The 25,514-nt window shown below is 37.4% G+C and overlaps 1 protein-coding gene and 1 long non-coding RNA gene across 3 annotated transcripts; both read left to right on the top strand.

The window, feature by feature from the left end:
• The first annotated feature begins 995 nt into the window (after nucleotides 1-995).
• On the top strand, nucleotides 996-4,009 carry LOC145781964 (uncharacterized). Of its 2 annotated transcripts, XM_082593679.1 has the most exons (4): nucleotides 996-1,012; nucleotides 1,413-1,488; nucleotides 2,894-3,097; nucleotides 3,302-4,009. In XM_082593679.1, exons 3-4 carry the CDS (start codon nucleotides 2,929-2,931, stop codon nucleotides 3,574-3,576), a joined length of 444 nt encoding a protein of 147 aa, XP_082449805.1. In that variant the 5' UTR covers nucleotides 996-1,012; nucleotides 1,413-1,488; nucleotides 2,894-2,928; the 3' UTR covers nucleotides 3,577-4,009. The 2 variants fall into 2 exon arrangements, with proteins under 2 accessions (XP_082449805.1, XP_082449804.1); XM_082593678.1 differs by lacking the exon at nucleotides 996-1,012 and having other exon boundaries at nucleotides 1,371-1,488.
• Nucleotides 4,010-9,808: 5,799 nt separating this feature from the next.
• LOC145781967 (uncharacterized) lies at nucleotides 9,809-11,187 on the top strand. The gene is made up of 3 exons (XR_014290806.1): nucleotides 9,809-10,072; nucleotides 10,667-10,855; nucleotides 11,081-11,187. It is a non-coding gene; the product is annotated as an uncharacterized LOC145781967 (long non-coding RNA).
• The last annotated feature ends 14,327 nt before the right edge of the window (nucleotides 11,188-25,514 follow it).

Below are 25,514 nucleotides of genomic sequence, written 5' to 3'. Positions count from 1 at the left end.
TTTTTGATTTTAACCGTATCTGTTACTGCTTCCTTTTGGCGGCAAGAGTCACTGGCCGAGACCATCAGGTCTACGTCTCTCTTATTGCTAATTACTCCGTCGGCTTATATCAAATAACAATGGGAAAAAGTATGCCGTTGGTCAAAAGCCTCATCTATCACTTCAATCAATTTATTTCGCAAAATATATTCGTGATTGTGTATTTTAGGTAGAAAAGGTGATAAAGACCTGGTTTTTGACCTATTTTCGCCATTTCTTGGTCAAATTTTTCAGTTGACATTTCATTTTGAAAGTCTTCTTGCATTGAACACAGAATTTTATCAATTTTGTTTTTACCTTTCTGTGCAAACAGTATTCCATGCACTTTTTGCACTACAAAGCAATTTGCGCGAATAACAAATTACTTTCCTAATTATTGTCTACCAGTAAAGAATGACTCATTCGAAGCGCGGTCTCTCCCCATGCAGCGTGAACGCCTGACGTAAAATGCCATATGTGAAAGTAACTAATGGGTTGGTGTCCATATTTACGTCGATTCCACGTCAAGTAATGTCGAATAATTGTACATAACCCTGTAGCAATTATTTTCGACTTGGATAGGCGATAGCGAAATTCTTTAGTCAAAAATCTCATCTTAGGCCTAAATTTGACATTAGTAGATGTTAAATCAACGTAACCTCTTCATTGACTTGCATGGCTGAAAGCATATTCCGCAAGCTAAGGAAGTAAACTCAATCATTATCAGTGACAAACACAAAATGAAACCTCACGCTAATAGTAAACTGTCAATCAAGCTATTGAATTTCAGCAAATTTCTTGCGTTTCATAACTGGCTGTGACAAAAGGTTTATTGTGAACTTCACAATAATCCGATACCAACATAATCGAGATTAAAAGTTGGGGCAAGGAAAAAAGTAAAAGTCAAGAAATCTCAGGTTTCTAGCGTCACTGCTTCTATGTGAAATTGCTGAATTAGCAGAGGGAGAGACCATAAGGTCTACGCCAGCAACAAGTACGGTTAACATTCAGTTCATGATCAGCTTCCTGGTTGTGCAAATAGAAATCTGCTGCAACAGTTTTTGTTTCGTAACAACTCAAGAAATCTCAGGTTTCTAGCGTCACTGCTTCTATGTGAAATTGCTGAATTAGCAGAGGGCGATACCATAAGGTCTACGCCAGTAACAAGTACGGTTAACATTCAGTTCATGATCAGCTTCCTGGTTGTGCAAATAGAAATCTGCTGCAACAGTTTTTGTTTCGTTGAATTTCAGTCGGCATTTTTGGAGATAGACTGAGAGTGTTTTTGTGTAGGCTACTGCTTCAGGGCATCTTTTACTTTTTCTCCCCACAATGCGCAGTAGAGAATTGACAAACCATTAGCATATGCATATATTGCATATATTGCTTTGCAGGTCGTGGATATAGATGTTAAAATAGAAGTGGACCCAGAACTGACCTCGGTTGAATGCCAGTGGTAAAGGTGTAAAGGTAAAACTTCTGTTACAGACTAAAAGTTCAATAAGTTTACTTTCAAGTTCTACTGGCAAGCCTTATCATCTGCTGCAAAATTAACAAAAAAAAAGAGTCAAATCTTCAAATTATTAGGACGTGAATCCTCTGGAAAGTAGTCATCAACTTTTCTGACAATTTCTATATTATTTGTTCAGTGATGTCTAAGATGTGTAGATTCGACGTCATGAAAAAAAAGAGAATTCTATTTTACGAATATAGCCTACTTCTGTCGGTCCAACTTCCAATAAAAAACTGTTGGCAGGGGAAGTTTAAGATAGCAAACAAATCATGAAATGGATGACTACAAACTCAACCCAATTTCGCCCAAAATGAGTAGCTTGTGTAGCCTATACTTTTTAATCAGTCCTTCAATTGAAACACATACCCTCTACATCCGCATTGACAAACTTCGTGCGCGGGATGACTACAAACTCAACCCAATTTCGCCCAAAATGAGTAGCTTGTGTAGCCTATACTTTTTAATCAGTCCTTCAATTGAAACACATACCCTCTACATCCGCATTGACAAACTTTGTGCGCGGACATTTTGCCGAAAGGACATTTTGCCGAAAGGACATTTTGCCGAAACTCATTTTGCCGAAAGGACAAATTGCCGAAAGGACTAATTGTTTGTGAATGATCATCATCATCATTAAGTTTCTTCCTCTTGTCGAGGGTTGGAGGCAATGAGACGCCAAGTTCCTCTGTTGTAAGATTTTTCTACTGCAGGTTTGTAGTTAAGTCCTGACCAGTCTTCAATATCATTAGTCCAAATTCTTGGTGGTCTGCCCCTATTTCGTTTGCCGTTCATTTTTCCTTCTAGTAGTTGTCTTTGAATAGAATTATTGCGAATCATGTGGCCAAAATATTTCAATTTTCTTGATTTAATTGTTTGTAGTACTTCCATGTTGGTTTGTATTCTGGATAGTACATCTTTGTTTGTGATTTTATCCTTCCATGAAATTTTAAGCATTCTTCTATAAATCCACATTTCAAATGCCTGAAGTCGTTTAACCATCTGTGATGACAGTATCCATGTTTCTGCATTGTAAAGTAGCGTAGTCCATATACAGCATTTTGCAATTCGTTTTTGAGTGTTGATGTTAATTTTGCGTGTTGTTAATGTCTTTTTCATTTTTACGAAGTTGTTTCTTGCTATTTTTATTCGTCTCAATATTTCCGTATCGCATCTGCCATTTTCAGTTAGTTATCAGTTATGTTTTCAGTTGTGAATGATATTTATGCGTTATTAGGTTATGATAATACATATAGTACGCTTGTATAATTTCGGCAATTAGTCCTTTCGGCAAAATGAGTTTCGGAAAAATGTCCTTTCGGCAAAATGTCCGGGTACCAAAGAACTTAGTGTTGATTTTCGCAGATTTTCATTATAAAAGTTTTTAATCCATTGCAACAATGCCATATTATCCACGAACTCATATTGCAAATGCCTACAAATATGACATTGAAGCACGTGTAGATGATGTCAAAGAAAATCAGACGTCAAACAAACATAGCAAAGGCGGCGGAAGTAAACATGGCCTTGGTTTTGGAATGCAAGGAGTCAACTTTTCAGCTGAAGCAGGTGAATCTTAGTTGTTTTTGTAGACAGGGGCGGCTTGTCCTATCCTGCAGCCTATCCTCGTAAATTATATTGGTGAATGTCGTTATATCTTCGGGTCAATAAACAAGAAAAAATATCAAAATCATTAACTTTTTGTCTTTAGTTCTGCATAACTTAAAATATTTTAATAAAAAATGTTTCTTAAAATGTATTACTTTGTTCCAGAGGTTCACGGAAGCCATAGCGCCGGAAAAAGTTATCAACACCAAGCAAGTGCGGGTTACACTCCAATACAATCAGGCAGATATCAATACTTTGAAGCATCTAGTAGAGACGGGATAGTCTATGTCTCGATAAAGTCAAGAGGAAGGCAAATTGCCAGTGATTTTCCGATTAAAAATGATTTGAGTGTCATTGTGGATAAAGATGGATACATTCAGCGCACTAAATACGGACAGATTTGGATCGATGAAGAAGGAAGAGATCATTCCAGGCGTTAGACATTTTGTGATGTATTGTGTGGGAATGAACAAGAAAATTTCCTTCATCTTAATTTCGTTCAGCAATCAGAAAAGAAATAGATTCAATGTAATAATGTAGCCTTGCTGGGTTGCACGGGTGCACTATGCTTTTTAAAACAGTGTGAACAACCCATATGATTAGCGCTATATAAAATAGAAATACATTATAACTGCAGTCTATCAAAACGTTGATTTCCTACTGAAGGGAATTTTATATTCGATATTTTTTGTCACAAGTCACATATGCATTAAATTCGAGTAAAATGTGAAACGAAGATTCCGTGTGTTGTCTACTACAATAAACTACGTGTGTGTCAAACTGCAATACCGGTGCTTTGTTTAACGAATTATTTACATTGGAAAAAGTTAATAAGATTTCAATAAATTGACACAACACACTTGTTGTAGCTTCCACAGTTTTACCATTTTTTTAGAGAGGTAATTTCCTTGAACCATAACCCAGCTAGCAGAAGTTGCCAGCTTTACATCTTTTTAACGTCGCCAGATGCTGAAACGGTGTAAAAATGGTAATTTTTGTTCGCTGGGAGACAGGTCAACTAACAAAGGACACGACGTGTACAATAATTAACCGTTATGTGATATGCCTTATCTCCTCTACTTTGCCAGTTCCTTCTTGTGCACTTCTTTTTTCAATTCATTGTGTGTAGATTAGTTATGTATTTTCTATGTATATATGTGTAGATGTGAAACTTCCTTGCTTGATAATGTTTGGTTGGTTTTGAATCTTTATTCTCGGACTGACAAAGCCTTAATAGGTTATTCCTGGTAGTTTCGCATACTTGTAGAGACTCTTGACGCAGGGCCGGTTACCGAGATTGGCAGAGTGAAATTTTCCGATTGTCGAAGTGTTGTTGCCGGGGAATTATTCCATTCATTATGTGCCACTGAATGAAGAGCAGTCCTGAAATGCGTTGCTCAAGCGCACACGCCGAGAATCAAACCAGCGCTGCTTGATCTTGAAGCTTTTTCGTTCACGAAGTCACGCGCTAACCAACTGAGCTATCGGGGCGGATAATGGCTAACATGTGCATGGCTGAAAACGTTCATCTTTATAGTTTGTTTTCACTTTACTGCATAGTGTTAAATGCTCCATATCGTGGCTAGGTTCAGTTCAGTTCAGTTCAGTTCAGTTGTTTTTATTTCTGACCATCATTTCAAAACAATACACGTCAACATAGCAAAGGTCGAGAAAAGGGTTTTATCATCAAGTTATTTCATCTGTTTACAGTTCTCCAGCTCTTGTGAAAAGTAAATATTAAATCAGGTAGTTGTCTTTAACTGAATGTCGAAGACTGAGAAGATACGATTCTTATTTTTTCAGTTTTCGGCACTGCCACTAACGAGAGTGGGATGGCCAAATCTTTTCTCTAGGCCGTTTTTCCTTCATGAAAATATAAGTGCCGGTTTTGCGTAAAGAAAAGAAATATAATACTTGGTTAAGCTAAAGAAGTGGCTCCTACTTGTCATTGCCTCAGTAGATTATAACAATAACCATAAGTTGAGAAAAGGCAGTAATTTTTTTTGATTTTAACCGTATCTGTTACTGCTTCCTTTTGGCGGCAAGAGTCACTGGCCGAGACCATCAGGTCTACGTCTCTCTTATTGCTAATTACTCCGTCGGCTTATATCAAATAACAATGGGAAAAAGTATGCCGTTGGTCAAAAGCCTCATCTATCACTTCAATCAATTTATTTCGCAAAATATATTCGTGATTGTGTATTTTAGGTAGAAAAGGTGATAAAGACCTGGTTTTTGACCTATTTTCGCCATTTCTTGGTCAAATTTTTCAGTTGACATTTCATTTTGAAAGTCTTCTTGCATTGAACACAGAATTTTATCAATTTTGTTTTTACCTTTCTGTGCAAACAGTATTCCATGCACTTTTTGCACTACAAAGCAATTTGCGCGAATAACAAATTACTTTCCTAATTATTGTCTACCAGTAAAGAATGACTCATTCGAAGCGCGGTCTCTCCCCATGCAGCGTGAACGCCTGACGTAAAATGCCATATGTGAAAGTAACTAATGGGTTGGTGTCCATATTTACGTCGATTCCACGTCAAGTAATGTCGAATAATTGTACATAACCCTGTAGCAATTATTTTCGACTTGGATAGGCGATAGCGAAATTCTTTAGTCAAAAATCTCATCTTAGGCCTAAATTTGACATTAGTAGATGTTAAATCAACGTAACCTCTTCATTGACTTGCATGGCTGAAAGCATATTCCGCAAGCTAAGGAAATAAACTCAATCATTATCAGTGACAAACACAAAATGAAACCTCACGCTAATAGTAAACTGTCAACCAAGCTATTGAATTTCAGCAAATTTCTTGCGTTTCATAACTGGCTGTGACAAAAGGTTTATTGTGAACTTCACAATTATCCGATACCAACATAATCGGGATTAAAAGTTGGGGCAAGGAAAAAAAGTAAAAGTCAAGAAATCTCAGGTTTCTAGCGTCACTGCTTCTATGTGAAATTGCTGAATTAGCAGAGGGCGAGACCATAAGGTCTACGCCAGCAACAAGTACGGTTAACATTCAGTTCATGATCAGCTTCCTGGTTGTGCAAATAGAAATCTGCTGCAACAGTTTTTGTTTCGTAACAACTCCCCAGCAAACATTGATTGCTGGGCCAGCATTGGCTATATGCTGGGTATGTTGGCACAAGGTCGGCAATTTCGTCCAACATTTTGCCAACATTGCCAACAATACGCCAACAATTTCAATACTTCTTATTGAGCGTTGAAAAAGGTCTCAAAGATTTTATTTCAGGTTTATTTGTTTTAATCTTGAAAAATACTAACACAAACCTCTTTTCATGTGGTATTGCTTCAAAACACAGTTGTGTGATTGGTTAACATCGGTCAGAAGCATTGCCAACGTTGTGCCAATTCATAACAATTTTGGCGTTTTCTTTCAAATTAAGCAAATGTATGCCATCATTTTGCTACAATTTTAAATTTTAATAATAGGCGATCAATGCTGTTATTATTTTCTGATACCGTAGAAGTATATTATGAATATTTAAGACCAGCGTTGGTCAGAAGAGTAGCCAATGCTTTGCCAACAAAGTAGTTTCATTTCAGTTTGTTTATGCCAAACTGAGCAGAGATCTAGAAAAAGGTAGGAGCAACAAAACGCGAAACAGATAACGTGCTTGACCGAAACAGTTTAAAGTTTCCATTAGCCTACACGTTTCCACAAAATAAACAATTGCAACGTTGGCTATATGCTGGATGTGAGGGCACAAGGTCGGCAATTTTGTCCAACATTGCCAACAATATGCCAACAATTTCAATACTTCTTATTAAGCGTTCAAAAAGGTCTCGAAGATTTTATTTCAGGTTTATTTGTTTCAAACTTGAAAAATACTAACACAAACCTCTTTTCACGTGGTATTGCTTCAAAACACAGTTGTGTGATTGGCTAACATCGGTCAGAAGCATTGCCAACGTTGTGCCAATTCATAACAATTTGGCGTTTTCTTTCAAATTAAGCAAATGTATGCCATCATTTTGCTACAATTTTAAATTTTAATAATAGGCGATCAATGCTGTTATTATTTTCTGATACCGTACAAGTATATTATGAATATTTAAGACCAGCGTTGGTCAGAAGAGTAGCCAATGCTTTGCCAACAAAGTAGTTTCATTTCAGTTTGTTTATGCCAAACTGAGCAGAGATCTAGAAAAAGGTAGGAGCAACAAAACGCGAAACAGATAACGTGCTTGACCGAAACAGTTTAAAGTTTCCATTAGCCTACACGTTTCCACAAAATAAACAATTGCAACGTTGGCTATATGCTGGATGTGAGGGCACAAGGTCGGCAATTTTGTCCAACATTGCCAACAATATGCCAACAATTTCAATACTTCTTATTAAGCGTTCAAAAAGGTCTCGAAGATTTTATTTCAGGTTTATTTGTTTCAAACTTGAAAAATACTAACACAAACCTCTTTTCACGTGGTATTGCTTCAAAACACAGTTGTGTGATTGGCTAACATCGGTCAGAAGCATTGCCAACGTTGTGCCAATTCATAACAATTTCAGTGTTTTCTTTCAAATTATGCAAATGTATGCCATCATTTTGCTACAATTTTAAATTTTAATAATAGGCTATCAATGCTGTTATTATTTTCTGATACCGTACAAGTATATTATGAATATTTAAGACCAGCGTTGGTCAGAAGAGTAGCCAATGCTTTGCCAACAAAGTATAGTTTCATTTCAGTTTGTTTATGCCAAACTGAGCAGAGGTCAAGAAAAAGGTAGGAGCAACAAAACGCGAACGAGATAACGTGCTTGACCGAAACAGTTTTACAGTTTCCATTAGCCTACACGTTTCCACAAAATAAGCAATTGCAACGTTGGCTATATGCTGGATGTGAGGGCACAAGGTCGGCAATTTCGTCCAACATTGCCAACAATTTCAATACTTCTTATTAAGCGTTCAAAAAGGTCTCAAAGATTTTATTTCAGGTTTATTTGTTTTAAACTTGAAAAATACTAACACAAACCTCTTTTCACGTGGTATTGCTGCAAACCACAGTTGTGTGATTGGCTAACATCGGTCAGAAGCATTGCCAACGTTGTGCCAATTCATAACAATTTCAGTGTTTTCTTTCAAATTAAGCAAATGTATGCCATCATTTTGCTACAATTTTAAATTTTAATAATAGGCGATCAATGCTGTTATTATTTTCTGATACCGTACAAGTAGGCTATATTATGAATATTTAAGACCAGCGTTGGTCAGAAGAGTAGCCAATGCTTTGCCAACAAAGTAGTTTCATTTCAGTTTGTATATGCCAAACTGAGCAGAGGTCTAGAAAAAGGTAGGAGCAACAAAACGCGAACGCGATAACGTGCTTGATACCGAAACAGTTTAAAGTTTCCATTAGCCTACACGTTTCTACAAAATAAACAATTGCAACGTTGGCTATATGCTGGATGTGAGGGCACAAGGTCGGCAATTTCGTCTAACATTGCCAACAATATGCCAACAATTTCAATACTTCTTATTAAGCGTTCAAAATGGTCTTAAAGATTTTATTTCAGGTTTATTTGTTTTAAACTTGAAAAATACTAACACAAACCTTTTTCATGTGGTATTGCTGCAAAACACTGTTGTGTGATTGGCCAACCTCGGTCAGAAGCATTGCCAACGTTGTGCCAATTCATAACAATTTTGGTGTTTTCTTTCAAATTAAGCAAATGTATACCATCATTTTGCTTTGATTGTAATAATAGGCTATCAATGCTGTTATTCTTTTTATGATACCGTACAAATATAACTTACCGGTACCATGAATATTTAGGACCAGCGTTTTAGTTGGTTTATGTCAAACGAAGCAGAGATCTTGAAAATGGTAGGAGCAACAAAACGCGAGCGTGATAACGTGCTTGATGCCGAAACAGTTTAAAGTTTCCATTAGCCTACACGTTTCCACAAAATAAACAATTGTAAGGTTGGTTATTATATGCTTGATGTGTTAGCACTTCATTTCAGCACTTGTTTTATAATTTAAAAATACCAATAGCCTAAATGACTCTTTCATGTGGTTTAGTGGAAAAACATAGTTTCTCCAGCATATTCTGGCACCAACAACATTATGATATAAATCGTTTGTTCATATTCAATTGCTTCAGATAATTTAGTGCAAGAGATGTCTTGTGATTCAGAGGGCACTTCCAGGAAGTTTACGCTTTGGCGCCACCAATATATTGTTAGCAATAGCTAACAAATAATAAAAATAAAAACGTGGTTGCAAATTCAAGTTGCCAGGTCTTCATTTTTTTTCCTGGAGTCAACAACAGCTTTATTAACTTTCACGTTTAACAATACTATAATGTGTTTTAATATTTTGTCAGGAGCAGTCATGTTGCGTCGAAATCTCTCCTCAATTTCTTGAAGCGAGATTTCACAAAACGATCGCTACTTTTACTTTCAACGATCCGGCAAATCGTTTTTTCTTCTCCCGCGTTGCATAGAACAATACTGCAGGCACAATAATTGTTGTGAAAACTCCATTATGACGTCACTACTTAAACTTTGACTGGGCAATATGACGCGTTGAAGTGAAATAGGCAACAAAGCTTTAGAATGCGGCCATGTGTTATATCAACGTGAGGAGACGCAATTTAGAAGAAGAACTTGTTTTTTTTTATGAAGGAAGACAAAGGCCATGACTTAATCCTTTGCTAAAGGGATTATGACGTCACTCGATTCACTTCGACTGTTCAAGCATGGCGGTTGTGCGCAATACACAATTACGTGGAGAGCCGAAAGCACAATGTTTATGTGAACAGCGCTAAGAGGAATTTTCGCTTCTTGCATCGAAAATATAAAAAAATCGAATTCAATTGAGATATTACGGCCGAAAGGAGTTTTAGAAATAATCAAAATGAAACTATAGGAATGACTTACTACAATGTTTATGAAAACCTGGTAAGTGAATGTCTTTTATTCATTGAACCTGAAATAATTGTGTAAAGTCGTTTTTGTCACTAGGCTACGTTTACTCAATTTAAAGAAAGTTATAAAACTCAATGACCAATGGAAAACTTTCATATGAAATATTCTCGTGACAAATTTAGTGCCAGTGCTCTTAGATGAGTGCTAAGAACATATCAGCAAAGTAGCAGAGCTTGTGATGCCCCACAACATGTGTAGGGTTTTACTCAATCTTTGATTTTGCTGCTCCGGCGGTGTTTGCCTGACTGCTTGAATGTGTTCGTATTTTTATGTCGTGTGGATAGGTTTGTGATGGTTGTGGAGTATTTGCAAATGTAGCTTTCATTGCAGTCAGCTGAATAATAATAATAATAATATGTTTTATTTTGCGCCCATTGCGACAACATATAGACTACAGTAGCCTACACTGCGACCTACATACGCAACACAACAGACGACTGGAATCCCAAAATAAACTTTAAACGTTGGTTGTCATTTGTAACAGTCGAAAATGTCTGTAACAAGTGCTGAAGTTTTTTAATATGATGGATGAAACCCCTGTCATTACATTCGATTTACATTTTGCAGGTCGCAAATTTAAGTCAAGTTGTTGGCAAAAATGCAAGCGATTGTATCAGTGAACTTATGTCAACTATTATTATCTAACACAACACAGTTCAAGTCATGTCGAGAACAAAGAAAGAAAAGAAAAAAACATCGTGAAGTCTAAGCACTCGTTTGATTGTTTAAAAAAGAATCTGAAAAAAGTTGTTCTTGGTGAGTACGGATAAATGTTTTTACTACGACTAAATGATTATGTCATAACTATGCCATTTTGCTCTTTTGATTAATGTATGATGTAATTGTGAAGAGTATTGAGTAATGTATGAAAATGTTTTAGTGGTGTACTCGCATTGATGTGAACAACGAACATGGTGGTTAGTAGGCTATGTCGGCATTTATATACTGATTTAACACTTCTTTTTTTACTTTCATGATTAGACATGGTGATGGCGCACGACAAAGCTGCTGCCGTGCAGCAAATTGATGAAGAGTTTCAGAGTGATTTCGAAATTGGAAAGACAGGCAATTGGTGGCCGAAAAGGGCAAAAACTAACTTTTGGTGAGCTTGTTATATGTTTGAAAGACAACAGCGAATGTGTTGCTTTAGTTGTTGAATAACTACTGTACACACAATTAGAATGTATTGGAACTTGATTATTGCTCTGCGTGGCGCAGAATCGAATGATAAGTTTTTGTCACGCACGTTGGAGAGAGGGATATTACATTGATATTGCAGATTGTCAATTCATCATCATCAACAGTATCATAGCCGATGCGGCCTTTGATGAACTAGATGTACTAGATGAACTTTGATGAACTTTGATGAACTAGATGAACTAGATTGTCAATTAACTTCGTATTATCCTGGACGACAACTGATCAAAATCCTACACTGTTGCCAAACAGCCCTCTTGAATTAAATATTTTTGTTTCATTTGCAGGAATTCAGAATGATAAAGATACACAAGCTGCTGATGTGCAATGAATCTCCATCTATCAATACGATTTGATGTGGCTTGTTTCTAATAAATGTGAAAATATACGAAGCTCGGCTGTTACTTTGCTTTGTCACAAAGGGAGTAGTGTTGCTTATAAATCCGTGTTGCTGCTGTTCTTTCGCCCAAGGATTAGCTAGGTTCAACAATAAACTTTTGGTGATGAGCGAGGTTTAGGTACAGAGACGTTTGGCAAATGTAGATGCCAATGCTGTTCAGATGTTTTATGCACCAGCTTGCTTTGCATGTCCAACCTTGGTCAAAGCGCGGGCATCACAATAGTCAATAGGTCAGAAGTAGCATCATGATGCATAAAAGTCAACCAGAATTTAGGCGCCAGATGAAGCAAAATGGTGTACAACAGACACAGATGCCAACGTTGGCAAGATGAAGCAAAATGGTGCATAAAACATTTTGCCAACGTTGGCAAGATACAGAAGCCAACGTTGGCTAGATGCAGAAGTCGACGTTGGCTAAATGCAGACGCCAACGGTGGCAAGATGCAGACGCCAACGCTGGTCAGATGCATCCAAATGGTGCATAAAACATTTTGCCAACGTTGGCAAGATGCAGAAGCCAATGTTGGCAAGATGCAGAAGCCAACGTTGGCAAGATGCAGAAGCCAGCGTTGGCAAGATGCAGACGCCAACGCTGGCCAGATGCATCCAAATGGTGCATAAAACATTTTGCCAATGTTGGCAAGATGCAGAAGCCAACGTTGGCAAGATGCAGAAGTCAGCGTTGGCAAGATGCATAATCCAATGTTGGCAAGATGCAGAAGCCAACGGCGGCAAGATGCAGACGCCAACGCTGGCCAGATGCATCCAAATGGTGCATAAAACATCTTGCCAACGTTGGCGTCTGCATCTTGCCAATGTTGCGGCCAACTTCTTGCCAATGTTGCCCCAACAATCAATGTTTACTGGGTCAAGAAATCTCAGGTTTCTAGCGTCACTGCTTCTATGTGAAATTGCTGAATTAGCAGAGGGCGATACCATAAGGTCTACGCCAGTAACAAGTACGGTTAACATTCAGTTCATGATCAGCTTCCTGGTTGTGCAAATAGAAATCTGCTGCAACAGTTTTTGTTTCGTTGAATTTCAGTCGGCATTTTTGGAGATAGACTGAGAGTGTGTTTGTGTAGGCTACTGCTTCAGGGCATCTTTTACTTTTTTTCCCCACAATGCGCAGTAGAGAATTGACAAACCATTAGCATATGCATATATTGTATATATTGCTTTGCAGGTCGTGGATATAGATGTTAAAATAGAAGTGGACCCAGAACTGACCTCGGTTGAATGCCAGTAGTAAAGGTAAAACTTCTGTTACAGACTAAAAAGTTCAATAAGTTTACTTTCAAGTTCTACTGGCAAGCCTTATCATCTGTGGCAAAATTAACAAAAAAAAGAGTCAAATCTTTAAATTATTAGGACGTGAATCCTCTGGAAAGTAGTCATCAACTTTTGCGACAATTTCTAAGTTATTTGTTCAGTGATGTCTACATGATGCGTAGATTCGAGGTCATGTGAAAAGAAAAGTAAAAATCTATTTTAAGAATGATATAGCCTACTTTGGTCGCTTTAACTTCTAATTAGAAACTGTTGGGAGGAGAAGGTTAGGATAGCAAACAAATCATGAAATGGATCTTCAAACTTAACCCCGTTTCGCCCAAAATGAGTAGCTTGTGCATACGTTTTAATCAGGCCTTCAATTAAAACACATAGCCTTTACTTCCGCATTGAAAAACTTATTGTTGATGTTCGCAGATTTTCATTATAAAACTTTTTAATCTATACTATAGCAACAATGTCATATCATCCAAGAACTTATATTGCTAATGCGTACAAATATGACATTGAAGCACGTGTAGATGATGTCAAAGAAAATCAAACTTCAAACAAACATAGCAAAGGCGGCGGAATTAAATATGGTCTTGATGTTGGAATAGCAGGTGCCAACGCTTCAGCTAATGCAGGTGAATCTTAGTTGTTCTTGTTGACAGGGATGGCTTGTCCTAATACAGTAGTTCTCAAACTGTGCGTCGCAACGCCCTGGTGCGTCGTTTCAATTTTCCAAGGGCGTTGCAGAAGAGTTTCGTTTCGTAGCTGAATTCAGTTTATCTTATAAAGATGAAAATAAGCCTTTGATTTGCAGTTTCAGTTGTCATCAAAGTTGTTAACTTCATTAAAACACGCCCTCTGAAGTCAAGAGTTTTCAAAAAACTTTGTGAAGAAATAAATGCAGCGCATCGGAGTTTGCTCTGCTAATTTTTATCCTGGTGGCTTTCGCTTAGCAAATTCTTTGAACGCTTCTACGAATTGGTGGATGAACTTCAGGCTTTTTTGCAGCAAGAAAATTATCCACTTGCAGATTGTTTAGCTCAGAACATTTTTTTATTGAAATTGGCTTACTTTGCTTGTGTGATATCTTCGCCAAACTGAACATTTTTATGCAAGGGCCGAATAAAAATGATATTTCAGATAAAATTACAGCATTCGTTAAAAAGCTGCTACTGTGGAAGGAAGATATAGAAAACCTGTCTGGAAGCTCTCGATACTTCACTTTCTTGTCCAATTTGCTTGAAAAGAAAAGTATGACGCTGCCTTCAAATTTGTGAAGCATATTTGGGCAACATTTGTTCAAGCTCGAGTCGAAATTTGCAAAATACTTCCCGAAAAATTTATCAAACTACGAATGGATTCGTGATCCTTTCGTCCAACCTACTCCACTGTCTTTTACTGCACAAGAAAAAGAAGCCTACATTGATATTTCTTGTGACAATTCCCTGAAAAGGATGTTTAATTCAGGAAATCCGGCAAATTTCTGGATTTCAATGAATGGCAATTATCCAGCTTTGGTGAAGAAAGCACTACGAATTATTATCCCATTTGTCACGTCATATTTATGTGAAGCAGGATTTTCTACCTTGGCGGTGATAAAAAGCAAATTTCGATCACCAGTAAACACTGAAAGAAACATGCGGGTGGCAATTTAAAAAATTCTCCCAAGATTTAATGAACTATGTAAAAACAAACAAGCCCACATGTCACATTAAATAATATGCAATGCTTTTTGTTGTTGTATCAACAAACAAAACTTTAATAATAAGTTTCCTCATTAACTTTTATTTGCTGGTGCGTCGCAAGTCCAGAAAACTTTTCCAGAGGTGTCGCAATAAAAAAAAGTTTGAGAACCACTGTCCTAATAGATGCAAAGCCTGCAGCCTACCCTCGTAAATTATATTGGTGAATGTCGTTATATTTCCGAGTCAATTGACAAGAAAAAACATCAAAATCATAAAACTTCTGTCTTTAGTTTTGCATAACTTAAAATATTTTAATAAAAAATATTTTTTAATAATAATAATACTTGTTCTATATAACACTGTATCCAACGCAGAATTCGTTGCTCCTCAGCGCTTTACAAAGCAGACAGTGTCAATGCAGCCGTATAGAGGCGTAACTGAGTACATTATTATCCGAACCCATTCCATTGCTCAGTGCCAAGCAGTCCTATGATGTAACAAATTGGATGGAGACAGGAGGCTATTTGATTAATTCAATCAATCAATTCAATTCAACTTATTTTTTCTTTATCGGAAAACAACAGCAATGATAAAGTTACTAATAGTTTACGGGAACAAAACCAACAAAAGAAAACGGAGGCAAAACCACATAAGTTTAAAACGTGCATGCGATGTAAATTTAAAAGATACGTCGACGAAAGTAAATTTAAGCACTGCCACCAAACCAATCAATGGACTATTTGTCAGTAACAGGAACATATTACATTTTTGAAATATGCAAGTAATATACACAATGCAAAATTTACACAAGTTCCCATACCGGAAGGGAGACAACGAGATGACTATACGGTCTACTAGTCAATTGCCACCCTACGGAATTAACGATTCTGCTATTTAATATACAAGAGAAAAAATAAATAAAACTTTAACACATTTCCACGCTTCAACATACGCACCAAAAAAGCATATTGTCACAATCAATGTGCAAGGTCTTGCGACGGGCTGCTTGTATCTCGATCGAGCGTGCTGTTTTGATTGTAAAATTCTTATGCTATAGGTTATCATCGGTCATTATCCTGAGGTAACCTCTGATTACGAAATCTGTATTATGTAACGTGTATTCTAGGTCATTCAATTGCTACGTGCAGATCTAGAGTCTTCTTTAAACTTGCTTGTTTACGCCGCTCAGTGCAACGTGACCGAACGATGAGTTCGTGTGATGCAACATTACGTAACCTTCTCGATGTTACTAGACCGAAACAACTTTCTATAAATAGTGGTGTAGTTTGCGTAATGATTATTATTGAGTTGATTATGTGATTATGGAAGTTGTATTATGACGAGTTCATTATGAGAGTTGTGTTATGAGTTGTGGATTGGTAGTTGGTGCAGAAATTATTGTTGATTGAGAGTTGAAGAAATCGAATACAAGTAGATGAGGATTGGTGCTGATATAAATTGTGTTCGAAATTAGAGTTATTTGAGAAGCCGTTCGTTAAAGTCCTTCAAGAAGTTAGATTATTATTTCACTAGTAGAACCATTCGACATTTAATTGACTGCTTTTAGGTTATAACCCATTAAACTACATCATTGAACCTTTCCAAGTCTTTTTCCTGGTAAGAGATAGAAAGAAATCGTGACACATATTTAAGATAATCTTTTAATCTTAACAGCTTCATATCTTTTGATTTTATTTTTTGTCATTTACGAGTCAGTGACAAAAAGAAAATTCCAAGAACAAAGAGTATAAGCATTAAGCACAGTGCCGGACTAGGGGGGGGGGCGGACTGGGCTGAAGCCCAGGGCCCCCACCTTTGGGGGCCTCCACCTCAAAGAAAAAAAATCTATTAATTTTTTTAGTTGCACAGCTAGATATTGCTGCTTTAATTCGTATCTCAAACAAGCAGGGGCGGCTCGCCCATATGTGCTGCGGTGCTGCAGCACCCCTGCCCAGCCCCAGCCATTCATTTTTTAACAAAAAACATATTTATTTGCTACTTTCATATCCGGAAATGGTACGGATTACGGGTCAAAGTTATGATAATGTTGTCAATATGAATGGCAAGTATAACGGTCTTCAAGCTCTTCTGTGCGAGAAGTGTAGTGTAGCTCAGTGGTTCCCAACTCGTTTTTAAGGCGACCCATTTAAAAAAAAATTCACTTCGCTAAAATCTTGCGACCCAAGCAAATTGTCGTAATATTTTAAAAGCCATACAAGATTGTGTTGCAAACAAACTGCACTACAAAAGCAGTAACTTTTTCCGAAAATAATATGTTTATCAAATCACTCATGAGATAGCTGTGCTGGCTTGCTGTCAGTGAGTTTTTGAAATCGAGGCGTTATTTTGCTTAGGCATAGCCGCATGTCGGCTTTAACTTCCAGCCAGTTTCGCCGTTCAGTTTTCAATACACACATGGCGCTAAATCCAATTCACAAAGCCAAGTTGTTGCAAATGGAATTTGTTTTTGAATCCCTAATTGTGAAACTGTGGGATACACTTTGTACATGGAAGCCCAAAAGTGGATGTTTGCAGAATCTTTGGGGTATTTGTCTTTGAAGGACGCAAAAGAAATACGGTTTGCTACTTCTGTCGTTATGTCCATAAACTGTTTTGCAACATGGATGGAAAGTTGAGGCAGATTTTTTCCAACAAATGGATCAGTTATCCAATCATTTTGGTGATTAAGTATTAGAGATTCAAACAAACTTTTTGGCAAACTTTTTGGCAAACTGGTTTGCAAACTGTTTGGCAAACTGTTTTGACAAACTTTTTGGCAAACTGTGCTAGGTGTCTAATTATCGTTGCTTAATATCAACTTCATTGCAACAGATATATTGCGTTAGCTGAGGAAATATATCGTACTCATCTCTGGTAACATAACTTTTCCAGAATATGAGTTTTTTGTGTTAAGCAGAAACTTTTGCGGCGCGAACAATCACCGTAAAACCGTTGCCTTGCATAGGCCTATATAAATTTAGATAATTCAGAGAGTCAAATATATCGGCAAGGTAAGCAACTTTTGCGTTGAAATCTTCTTGCAAAAACTTCTCGGCTAATCTCACACAGTTCTGTTGCCTCAGGAAGATAACAATATCCTCTCGCAAATTAAAAACTCGCTTCAGGACACGACCTCGTGACAACTATCGTACTTCTGTGTGCAACAGCAATGCTTGATAATAATCAGAATCCACAAAGACGAAAGCAAATGCCGCTTTAGTGGACTTGTTTTGATGAAATTTACACACTTCACATCATTCAACACTTCGTGCAGCTCTTGAGACAGCTTTTTTGTAGCAATGGCCTCTTTGTGGAGAAAGCAATAAGTCCATACAGCACTTGGGGCTTTGTCTTTGATGCGTTTTACCACACCAGACTATGCGTGATCCAACGTGTGGAAAACTTTGTCATAGTTTTTCCGACATAGCGTTCGTGACGTATAGTGCACGTTACAATATATCTCCCGTAACTTTGTCAAGTTAATTTATGTTTGAGACTGAAATTTTTGTTGGGTTTACATTTAATAATAATAATAACAATAATAAAAGCGAAAATTGTTAAAACTTCTTGCACTACGATCATGCTACAAAGCTTTCCGATGTCTCGACATGAAACGCTTCATGACTTATGTTTATACTTTCCAGTTTTGTGATCGATCTCATCACGTTTTAAATTTTTTTTATTGTTATTTTTTTCGCCCAAGATACAATACGCCTGAAAAACAAGCGACCCAAAAAAATTATCAGGCGACCCAACTTTGGGTCGCGACCCATGAGTTGGGAACCACTGGTGTAGCTCATTATCTGCCTTGCACAAATGCACAGCGCATTCACTTGATTTAATCGGTAAATGTGCTGTAGAAACATGCCGTTCTGCCGCTGAGCTTTTTGAATTGTTGCAAAGCCTTTATTCATGGCTCGTCTCGTCTACTCATCGTTGGCAAGTCCATCTAAAATTCCGAGATGGTTTGCCTGTTTTAAAGACATTATCTGATACAAGATGGTCAACTAGATATGATGCAGTCAGTGCATTAAACAAAGGATACAGCGAGACCTTTTTGCGTTTGAAGAATTGGCTTCTGATGATGTTCAATCTCGATAGAGCAAAGTCGAAAGAGAATGAAGAGAAAGGATCGAGTTCACTTTGAACAGTGATAGCCTATCTCACAAACGGATACGTTTGTTGATCTGCTATAAAATGATTGGTTTTGCTTTCAAAAAAACAACTAGAGAACAGTGGCTAGAGAATAAGAGAACAGCGTACCTAGAGAATAGTGACGTCGCTCGGGTAAGTTTGAGACTTTGCGCCCCTCTAATAAAGTCAGCATTAAACGAATTATGTCATTTTGTTGTTCTAAAAATAAAGTTCCTGTTTAATCGCTTTTTTCGATCCCAATCGCAGCAAAAGCACAGTACCAACTACACAATACACACAACTCGGGGTTTGGAGGCGGAGCCCCCAGCTGCTGAGAAATGCTTTTCGCGTCATTGATCGATAATCTTGTTAGCGAAAAATGTCACTTGATAAGGGCCCCCACTTTCAGCTCAGCCCAGGGCTCCATAAACCCTTAATCCGGCCCTGCCAAGCAGGAATTAGATTCAGTACTATTTTTAAAAAATCTTTGGTATGACCCAACAGGGTATCGAACCCATGCCTACTGATTTAGAGGCGTACGCACTAATCACTAATCCTCCGAGTCGGTTAAAATCTATAAAAATCTATTATTAAAATCTATTCTTAAATTCATTAATCTTATTTAGTCTTCAAATCTATTACTCTGTTCCAGAGGCTCACGGAAACTATAGCGCCAGGAAAAGCTACCAACACCAAGCAAATGCGGGTTACACTCCAATAAAATCAGGCGACTATCAATACTTCGAAGTGTCTGGTAGCGACGGGATAGTCTATGTCTCGATAAAGTCAAGAGGATGGCAAATTGCAAGTGATTTTCAAGTTAAAAACGATGCGAATGTCATTGTCGATGAAGATGGATTCATTCAGCGTTGTATGGACAAACCTTATGTGTGTCACTCCAATCCAAATATATTGCGGATTGTTGGAATCGATCAAGTACTTTGTAACAATCGAAAATTAATTTGGATCGATGAAAAAGGAAAAGGTTATTCCAAGTGTTAGACATTTTGTGATGTAGGCCTATTGTGTAGAGATGAACAAAAAAATTTCCTTGTGTAACAAACTGAGTGATTATAGCCTACTGTATATGGTTCTTTAATAAAGATGTGGTCAATGGCCTCCTTCATCTGCGTTTGCTTTTTGACCCCAATCTGTAGTTATCAAAGGTGTGAGTAGTCATCTTTTCTTGACTTCTACTGAACTCCGAGCACGAAGTCTGCGACTCCAATTTACTCCTGCTCCAAGATATCATGCTACAGCTCAAGTCGAGTTTTGCAGGATCGAATTTTGATGTTTTGTTTCTAAACTATAGGCTACAGTAAACGAAAGTTTTCAACTAACAATTTTGTGAACCAAAGTATTTTCAATTCCAACTGAAGCAGCCCTCAAGGCTGTCAAAGGACATTTTCTACTTTCAGGGAGCTTGTCTAATAAGTCTCGCTATCCCGTTCCGGCAGACTTCACACTATCACCAACTTTCTGTAGGTTTCTACCAAACAGCCAACTGGGATTACAAATAGATTTTCACACCGATAGTCAAAATATTAAAAAAACAAGTCACAGTCGCCAGTACGGCATCTAACATCGCACTGAATTAAGAAAAACAAAATAGAGTTGCCCTTTCATTGAGAAAACAAAGACGCTTACAAAAAATTAAGCAAGGTGTGAGCACCAACAAGAGGGCAGGTCGATTTTAAAATTTGATGTGGAATAAAGTACCGGTAGTTGCCAATAAGTGAAAAACACCTTCCGCAAGTAAAAAAAATAAGTAAAGTGCAACGATCGCTTGCGGAAATACGATTAAATTCTTAAAAGTTGCTCCCCGCGTTTTGTTTGAAAAGCGCGAATATGTAGCGCTGTTAGCGGAAGTCGTCATAACAGCCACAAACGCGCGATGGCTTTCTCCATACTTTATAGATGATGTAGGCCTACCCATGGCCACCTAAAGATACGGCCTGATTTGTCACATTTAGCAGAAATTTCCAGGTTTTTCTAACTTTGGGCGAACGTTTAAATAAATTTTTCTAAAAATTATATTTTTACGCTTTCTTTATTCTTTTCCCCAGATGACACAATAGGTTTTAACATCTTCACATGTTGAAAAACAAAGAAAATTTGATTTCGAAGATTTTAGTCAGACTGTTAATTTTCAATAACAGTCTGATTTTGCGTTTTTTAACTTACTTTTTCTCATTTGCTACTGCTTCCCCGAAGCAACAAAAAAGTTTTATGTCATTAGGAAACCACAAAAAGTAAAAACATCTCAAAAAATGTCAGTGAAGCACCAGCAGTAGCTGTAATCAAAATCTGCAAAATGTGACAAATCAGGCCGCATCTCCAGGTGGCCATGGCCTACCTAATCGCAGTAAGTTAGCGGAATTTTATAAGAATAGGAGACCTGAACAGTGAAAAGTTGTTGTTTAGCTCGAATTGAAATTAAGCACTTAATTCAGTGATAGACTGTAGTGCTTTTTATGGGCCTGACGCGTCTCGGTGCTGGTTTAGCATCGGCCGCCTTGGTCAGTGACGTCATGAAAATTAGTGACGTCATGCAAACAAACGCAAGTACTTTTAGGAAGGGTGCAAAAACGCGGAATAGAAGTAAAAGCGGAATGGCTATTGATTTTTAAATATTTGTAGTGAATAGTGCCTCCAACTTTCTCATTTCTGCTTATAGTGCCTCCAGCTTTCTCATTTCTGCTCGGATTTTAACAATTTTCCTATCGTTGGAAAGCATGATAGTAGTCTTAAAAGTATGTCTCAACCCTTTTATGTAATAACCCAAAGTAATAACCTGCAATAGGACAATATTGTGAGCACATTTTTCTGTTGATTTGAGCGGGCGGTTGATTTGAACCAGGAAGTGACAAAGTGTAGTTCGGCTAGATTGTGAGCACATTTTTCTGCTGATTTGAACGAGCATATTTTTGAAGTCCTCACACATTGGACATTTGAACTTCCGGTGCATTGTGAGCACATTTTTCTGCCGATTTCAGCGGGCAATAACGGTTGATTTGAACCAGGAAGTTGCAAAAAGAAGAAGGAAGCTTTGATTGTATGAGGAATACCGATTTGAGAGGGCAAGTAACGGTTGATTTGAACCAGGAAGTTTTTATGTGATAGTTTGGAAAACATGGAGAAACAAATCTCACCATTCTATGTGCCACAACCGTATGATTATAAGACCATTCTATAAGGCTGAACAAGGCTTAGCTAAAGAATCAAAACTTAAACGTGCTACAGCAAAAGTTGTTGACATCGCCAGGACTTTCAATGTGAAGCATGAAATTGGATTTAATCCTCACTTAAGACGAGCTTCATTATCTGTTCGCGTCGGAAGAAAAGCGTTTCATCCTGAACAACTTTGCAAAGTCGCGAAAAAGCTAATTGTGAAACAACCGTTTTTTGCTTTTCCCTCCACGAAAAACATCTTACAAATTTTATACTGGAGCAAAGAAGAAGATTCAAATTCTTATCCTCATAGCCAACACATCCAGCGTGTGAAAGAGGAGCTCCTACCTCAACAAATTGATTTGAATTTTACCAGTGGGAAAGTTTACGCGCCAGCTGCCTATCTCTCTTATATTATCGATGGTAAAGTGAATGTGAAGGTTTATCATGAAGCGTAACCCTTGCCAACTCCAGAAGACCAACACCAACTACAAGAAATTTTGAAATATTCAAAAGTCCTAAAGGATCAATCACCAAACACTTTTCGACTTCAAAAACGTATTAAATTAGATTCTATTCTGTGATTGTTTTGTATGATTTGTCAATAAAATATGATTGAAACTACACTATCTTGTTTCTTTTGTTTATTGATACAATAAAAAACAATATAACAAAGGTGTTGTTCTGAATTTTGGAGCTTTGTTTAATGCAATACCGGTACTTTGTTTAACGAATTATTTACATTGGAAAAAGTTAATAAGATTTCAATAAATTGACACAACACACTTGTTGTAGCTTCCACAGTTTTACCATTTTTTTAGAGAGGTAATTTCCTTGAACCATAACCCAGCTAGCAGAAGTTGCCAGCTTTACATCTTTTTAACGTCGCCAGATGCTGAAACGGTGTAAAAATGGTAATTTTTGCTCGCTGGGAGACAGGTCAACTAACAAAGGACACGACGTGTACAATAATTAACCGTTATGTGATATGCCTTATTTCCTCTACTTTGCCAGTTCCTTCTTGTGCACTTCTTTTTTCAATTCATTGTGTGTAGATTAGTTATGTATTTTCTATGTATATATGTGTAGATGTGAAACTTCCTTGCTTGATAATGTTTGGTTGGTTTTGAATCTTTATTCTCGGACTGAAAAAGCCTTAATAGGTTATTCCTGGTAGTTTCGCATACTTGTAGAGACTCTTGACGCAGGGCCGGTTACCGAGATTGGCAGAGTGAAATTTTCCGATTGTCGAAGTGTTGTTGCCGGAGAATTATTCCATTCATTATGTGCCACTGAATGAAGAGCAGTCCTGAAATGCGTTGCTCAAGCGCACACGCCGAGAATCGAACCAGCGCCGCTTGATATTGAAGCTTTTTCGTTCACGAAGTCACGCGCTAACCAACTGAGCTATCGGGGCGGATAATGGCTAACATGTGCATGGCTGAAAACGTTCATTTTTATAGTTTGTTTTCACTTTACTGCATAGTGTTAAATGCTCCATATCGTGGCTAGGTTCAGTTCAGTTCAGTTGTTTTTATTTCTGACCATCATATCAAAACAATACACGTCAACATAGCAAAGGTCGAGAAAAGGGTTTTATCATCAAGTTATTTCATCTGTTTACAGTTCTCCAGCTCTTGTGAAAAGTAAATATTAAATCAGGTAGTTGTCTTTAACTGAATGTCGAAGACTGAGAAGATACGATTCTTATTTTTTCAGTTTTCGGCACTGCCACTAACGAGAGTGGGATGGCCAAATCTTTTCTCTAGGCCGTTTTTCCTTCATGAAAATATAAGTGCCGGTTTTGCGTAAAGAAAAGAAATATAATACTTGGTTAAGCTAAAGAAGTGGCTCCTACTTGTCATTGCCTCAGTAGATTATAACAATAACCATAAGTTGAGAAAAGGCAGTAATTTTTTTTGATTTTAACCGTATCTGTTACTGCTTGCTTTTGGCGGCAAGAGTCACTGGCCGAGACCATCAGGTCTACGTCTCTCTTATTGCTAATTACTCCGTCGGCTTATATCAAATAACAATGGGAAAAAGTATGCCGTTGGTCAAAAGCCTTATCTATCACTTCAATCAATTTATTTCGCAAAATATATTCGTGATTGTGTATTTTAGGTAGAAAAGGTGATAAAGACCTGGTTTTTGACCTATTTTCGCCATTTCTTGGTCAAATTTCTCAGTTGACATTTCATTTTGAAAGTCTTCTTGCATTGAACACAGAATTTCATCAATTTTGTTTTTACGTTTCTGTGCAAACAGTATTCCATGCACTTTTTGCACTACAAAGCAATTTGCGCGAATAACAAATTACTTTCCTAATTATTGTCTGCCAGTAAAGAATGACTCATTCGAAGCGCGGTCTCTCCCCATGCAGCGTGAACGTCTGACGTAAAATGCCATATGTGAAAGTAACTAATGGGTTGGTGTCCATATTTACGTAGATTCCACGTTAAGTAATGTCGAATAATTGTACATAACCCTGTAGCAATTATTTTTGACTTGGATAGGCGATAGCGAAATTCTTTAGTCAAAAATCTCATCTTAGGCCTAAATTTGACATTAGTAGATGTTAAATCAACGTAACTTCTTCATTGACTTGCATGGCTGAAAGCATATTCCGCAAGCTAAGGAAATAAACTCAATCATTATCAGTGACAAACACAAAATGAAACCGCACGCTAATAGTAAACTGTCAATCAAGCTATTAAATTTCAGCAAATTTCTTGCGTTTCATAACTGGCTGTGACAAAAGGTTTATTGTGAACTTCACAATTATCCGATACCAACATAATCGGGATTAAAGGTTGGGGCAAAAAAAAAAAAGTAAAAGTCAAGAAATCTCAGATTTCTAGCGTCACTGCTTCTATGTGAAATTGCTGAATTAGCAGAGGGCGAGACCATAAGGTCTACGCCAGTAACAAGTACGGTTAACATTCAATTCATGATCAGCTTCCTGGTTGTGCAAATAGAAATCTGCTGCAACAGTTTTTGTTTCGTAACAACTCAAGAAATCTCAGGTTTCTAGCGTCACTGCTTCTATGTGAAATTGCTGAATTAGCAGAAGGCGATACCATAAGGTCTACGCCAGTAACAAGTACGGTTAACATTCAGTTCATGAGCAGCTTCCTGGTTGTGCAAATAGAAATCTGCTGCAACAGTTTTTGTTTCGTTGAATTTCAGTCGGCATTTTTGGAGATAGACTGAGAGTGTTTTTGTGTAGGCTACTGCTTCAGGGCATCTTTTACTTTTTCTCCCCACAATGCGCAGTAGAGAATTGACAAACCATTAGCATATGCATATATTGCATATATTGCTTTGCAGGTCGTGGATATAGATGTTAAAATAGAAGTGGACCCAGAACTGACCTCGGTTGAATGCCAGTGGTAAAGGTAAAACTTCTGTTACAGACTAAAAAGTTCAATAAGTTTACTTTCAAGTTCTACTGGCAAGCCTTATCATCTGCTGCAAAATTAACAAAAAAAAAAGAGTCAAATCTTTAAATTATTAGGACGTGAATCCTCTGGAAAGTAGTCATCAA

Source organism: Aplidium turbinatum, chromosome 13, assembly GCF_918807975.1.
Source record: "Aplidium turbinatum chromosome 13, kaAplTurb1.1, whole genome shotgun sequence".
NCBI lineage: Eukaryota > Metazoa > Chordata > Ascidiacea > Aplousobranchia > Polyclinidae > Aplidium > Aplidium turbinatum.
Note: the sequence above shows the minus strand (reverse complement) of the source record. Positions and strands in the feature narration are given on the sequence as shown.

What these genes read in the sequence shown, in the direction of transcription:
- LOC145781964 (XM_082593679.1), top strand. Translation starts at nt 2,929, where the DNA reads ATGCCATATTATCCACGAACTCATATTGCAAATGCCTACAAATATGAC. An exon ending in CAACTTTTCAGCTGAAGCAG is followed by an intron (nt 3,098 to 3,301) that starts GTGAATCTTAGT and finishes ACTTTGTTCCAG; the next exon opens with AGGTTCACGGAAGCCATAGC.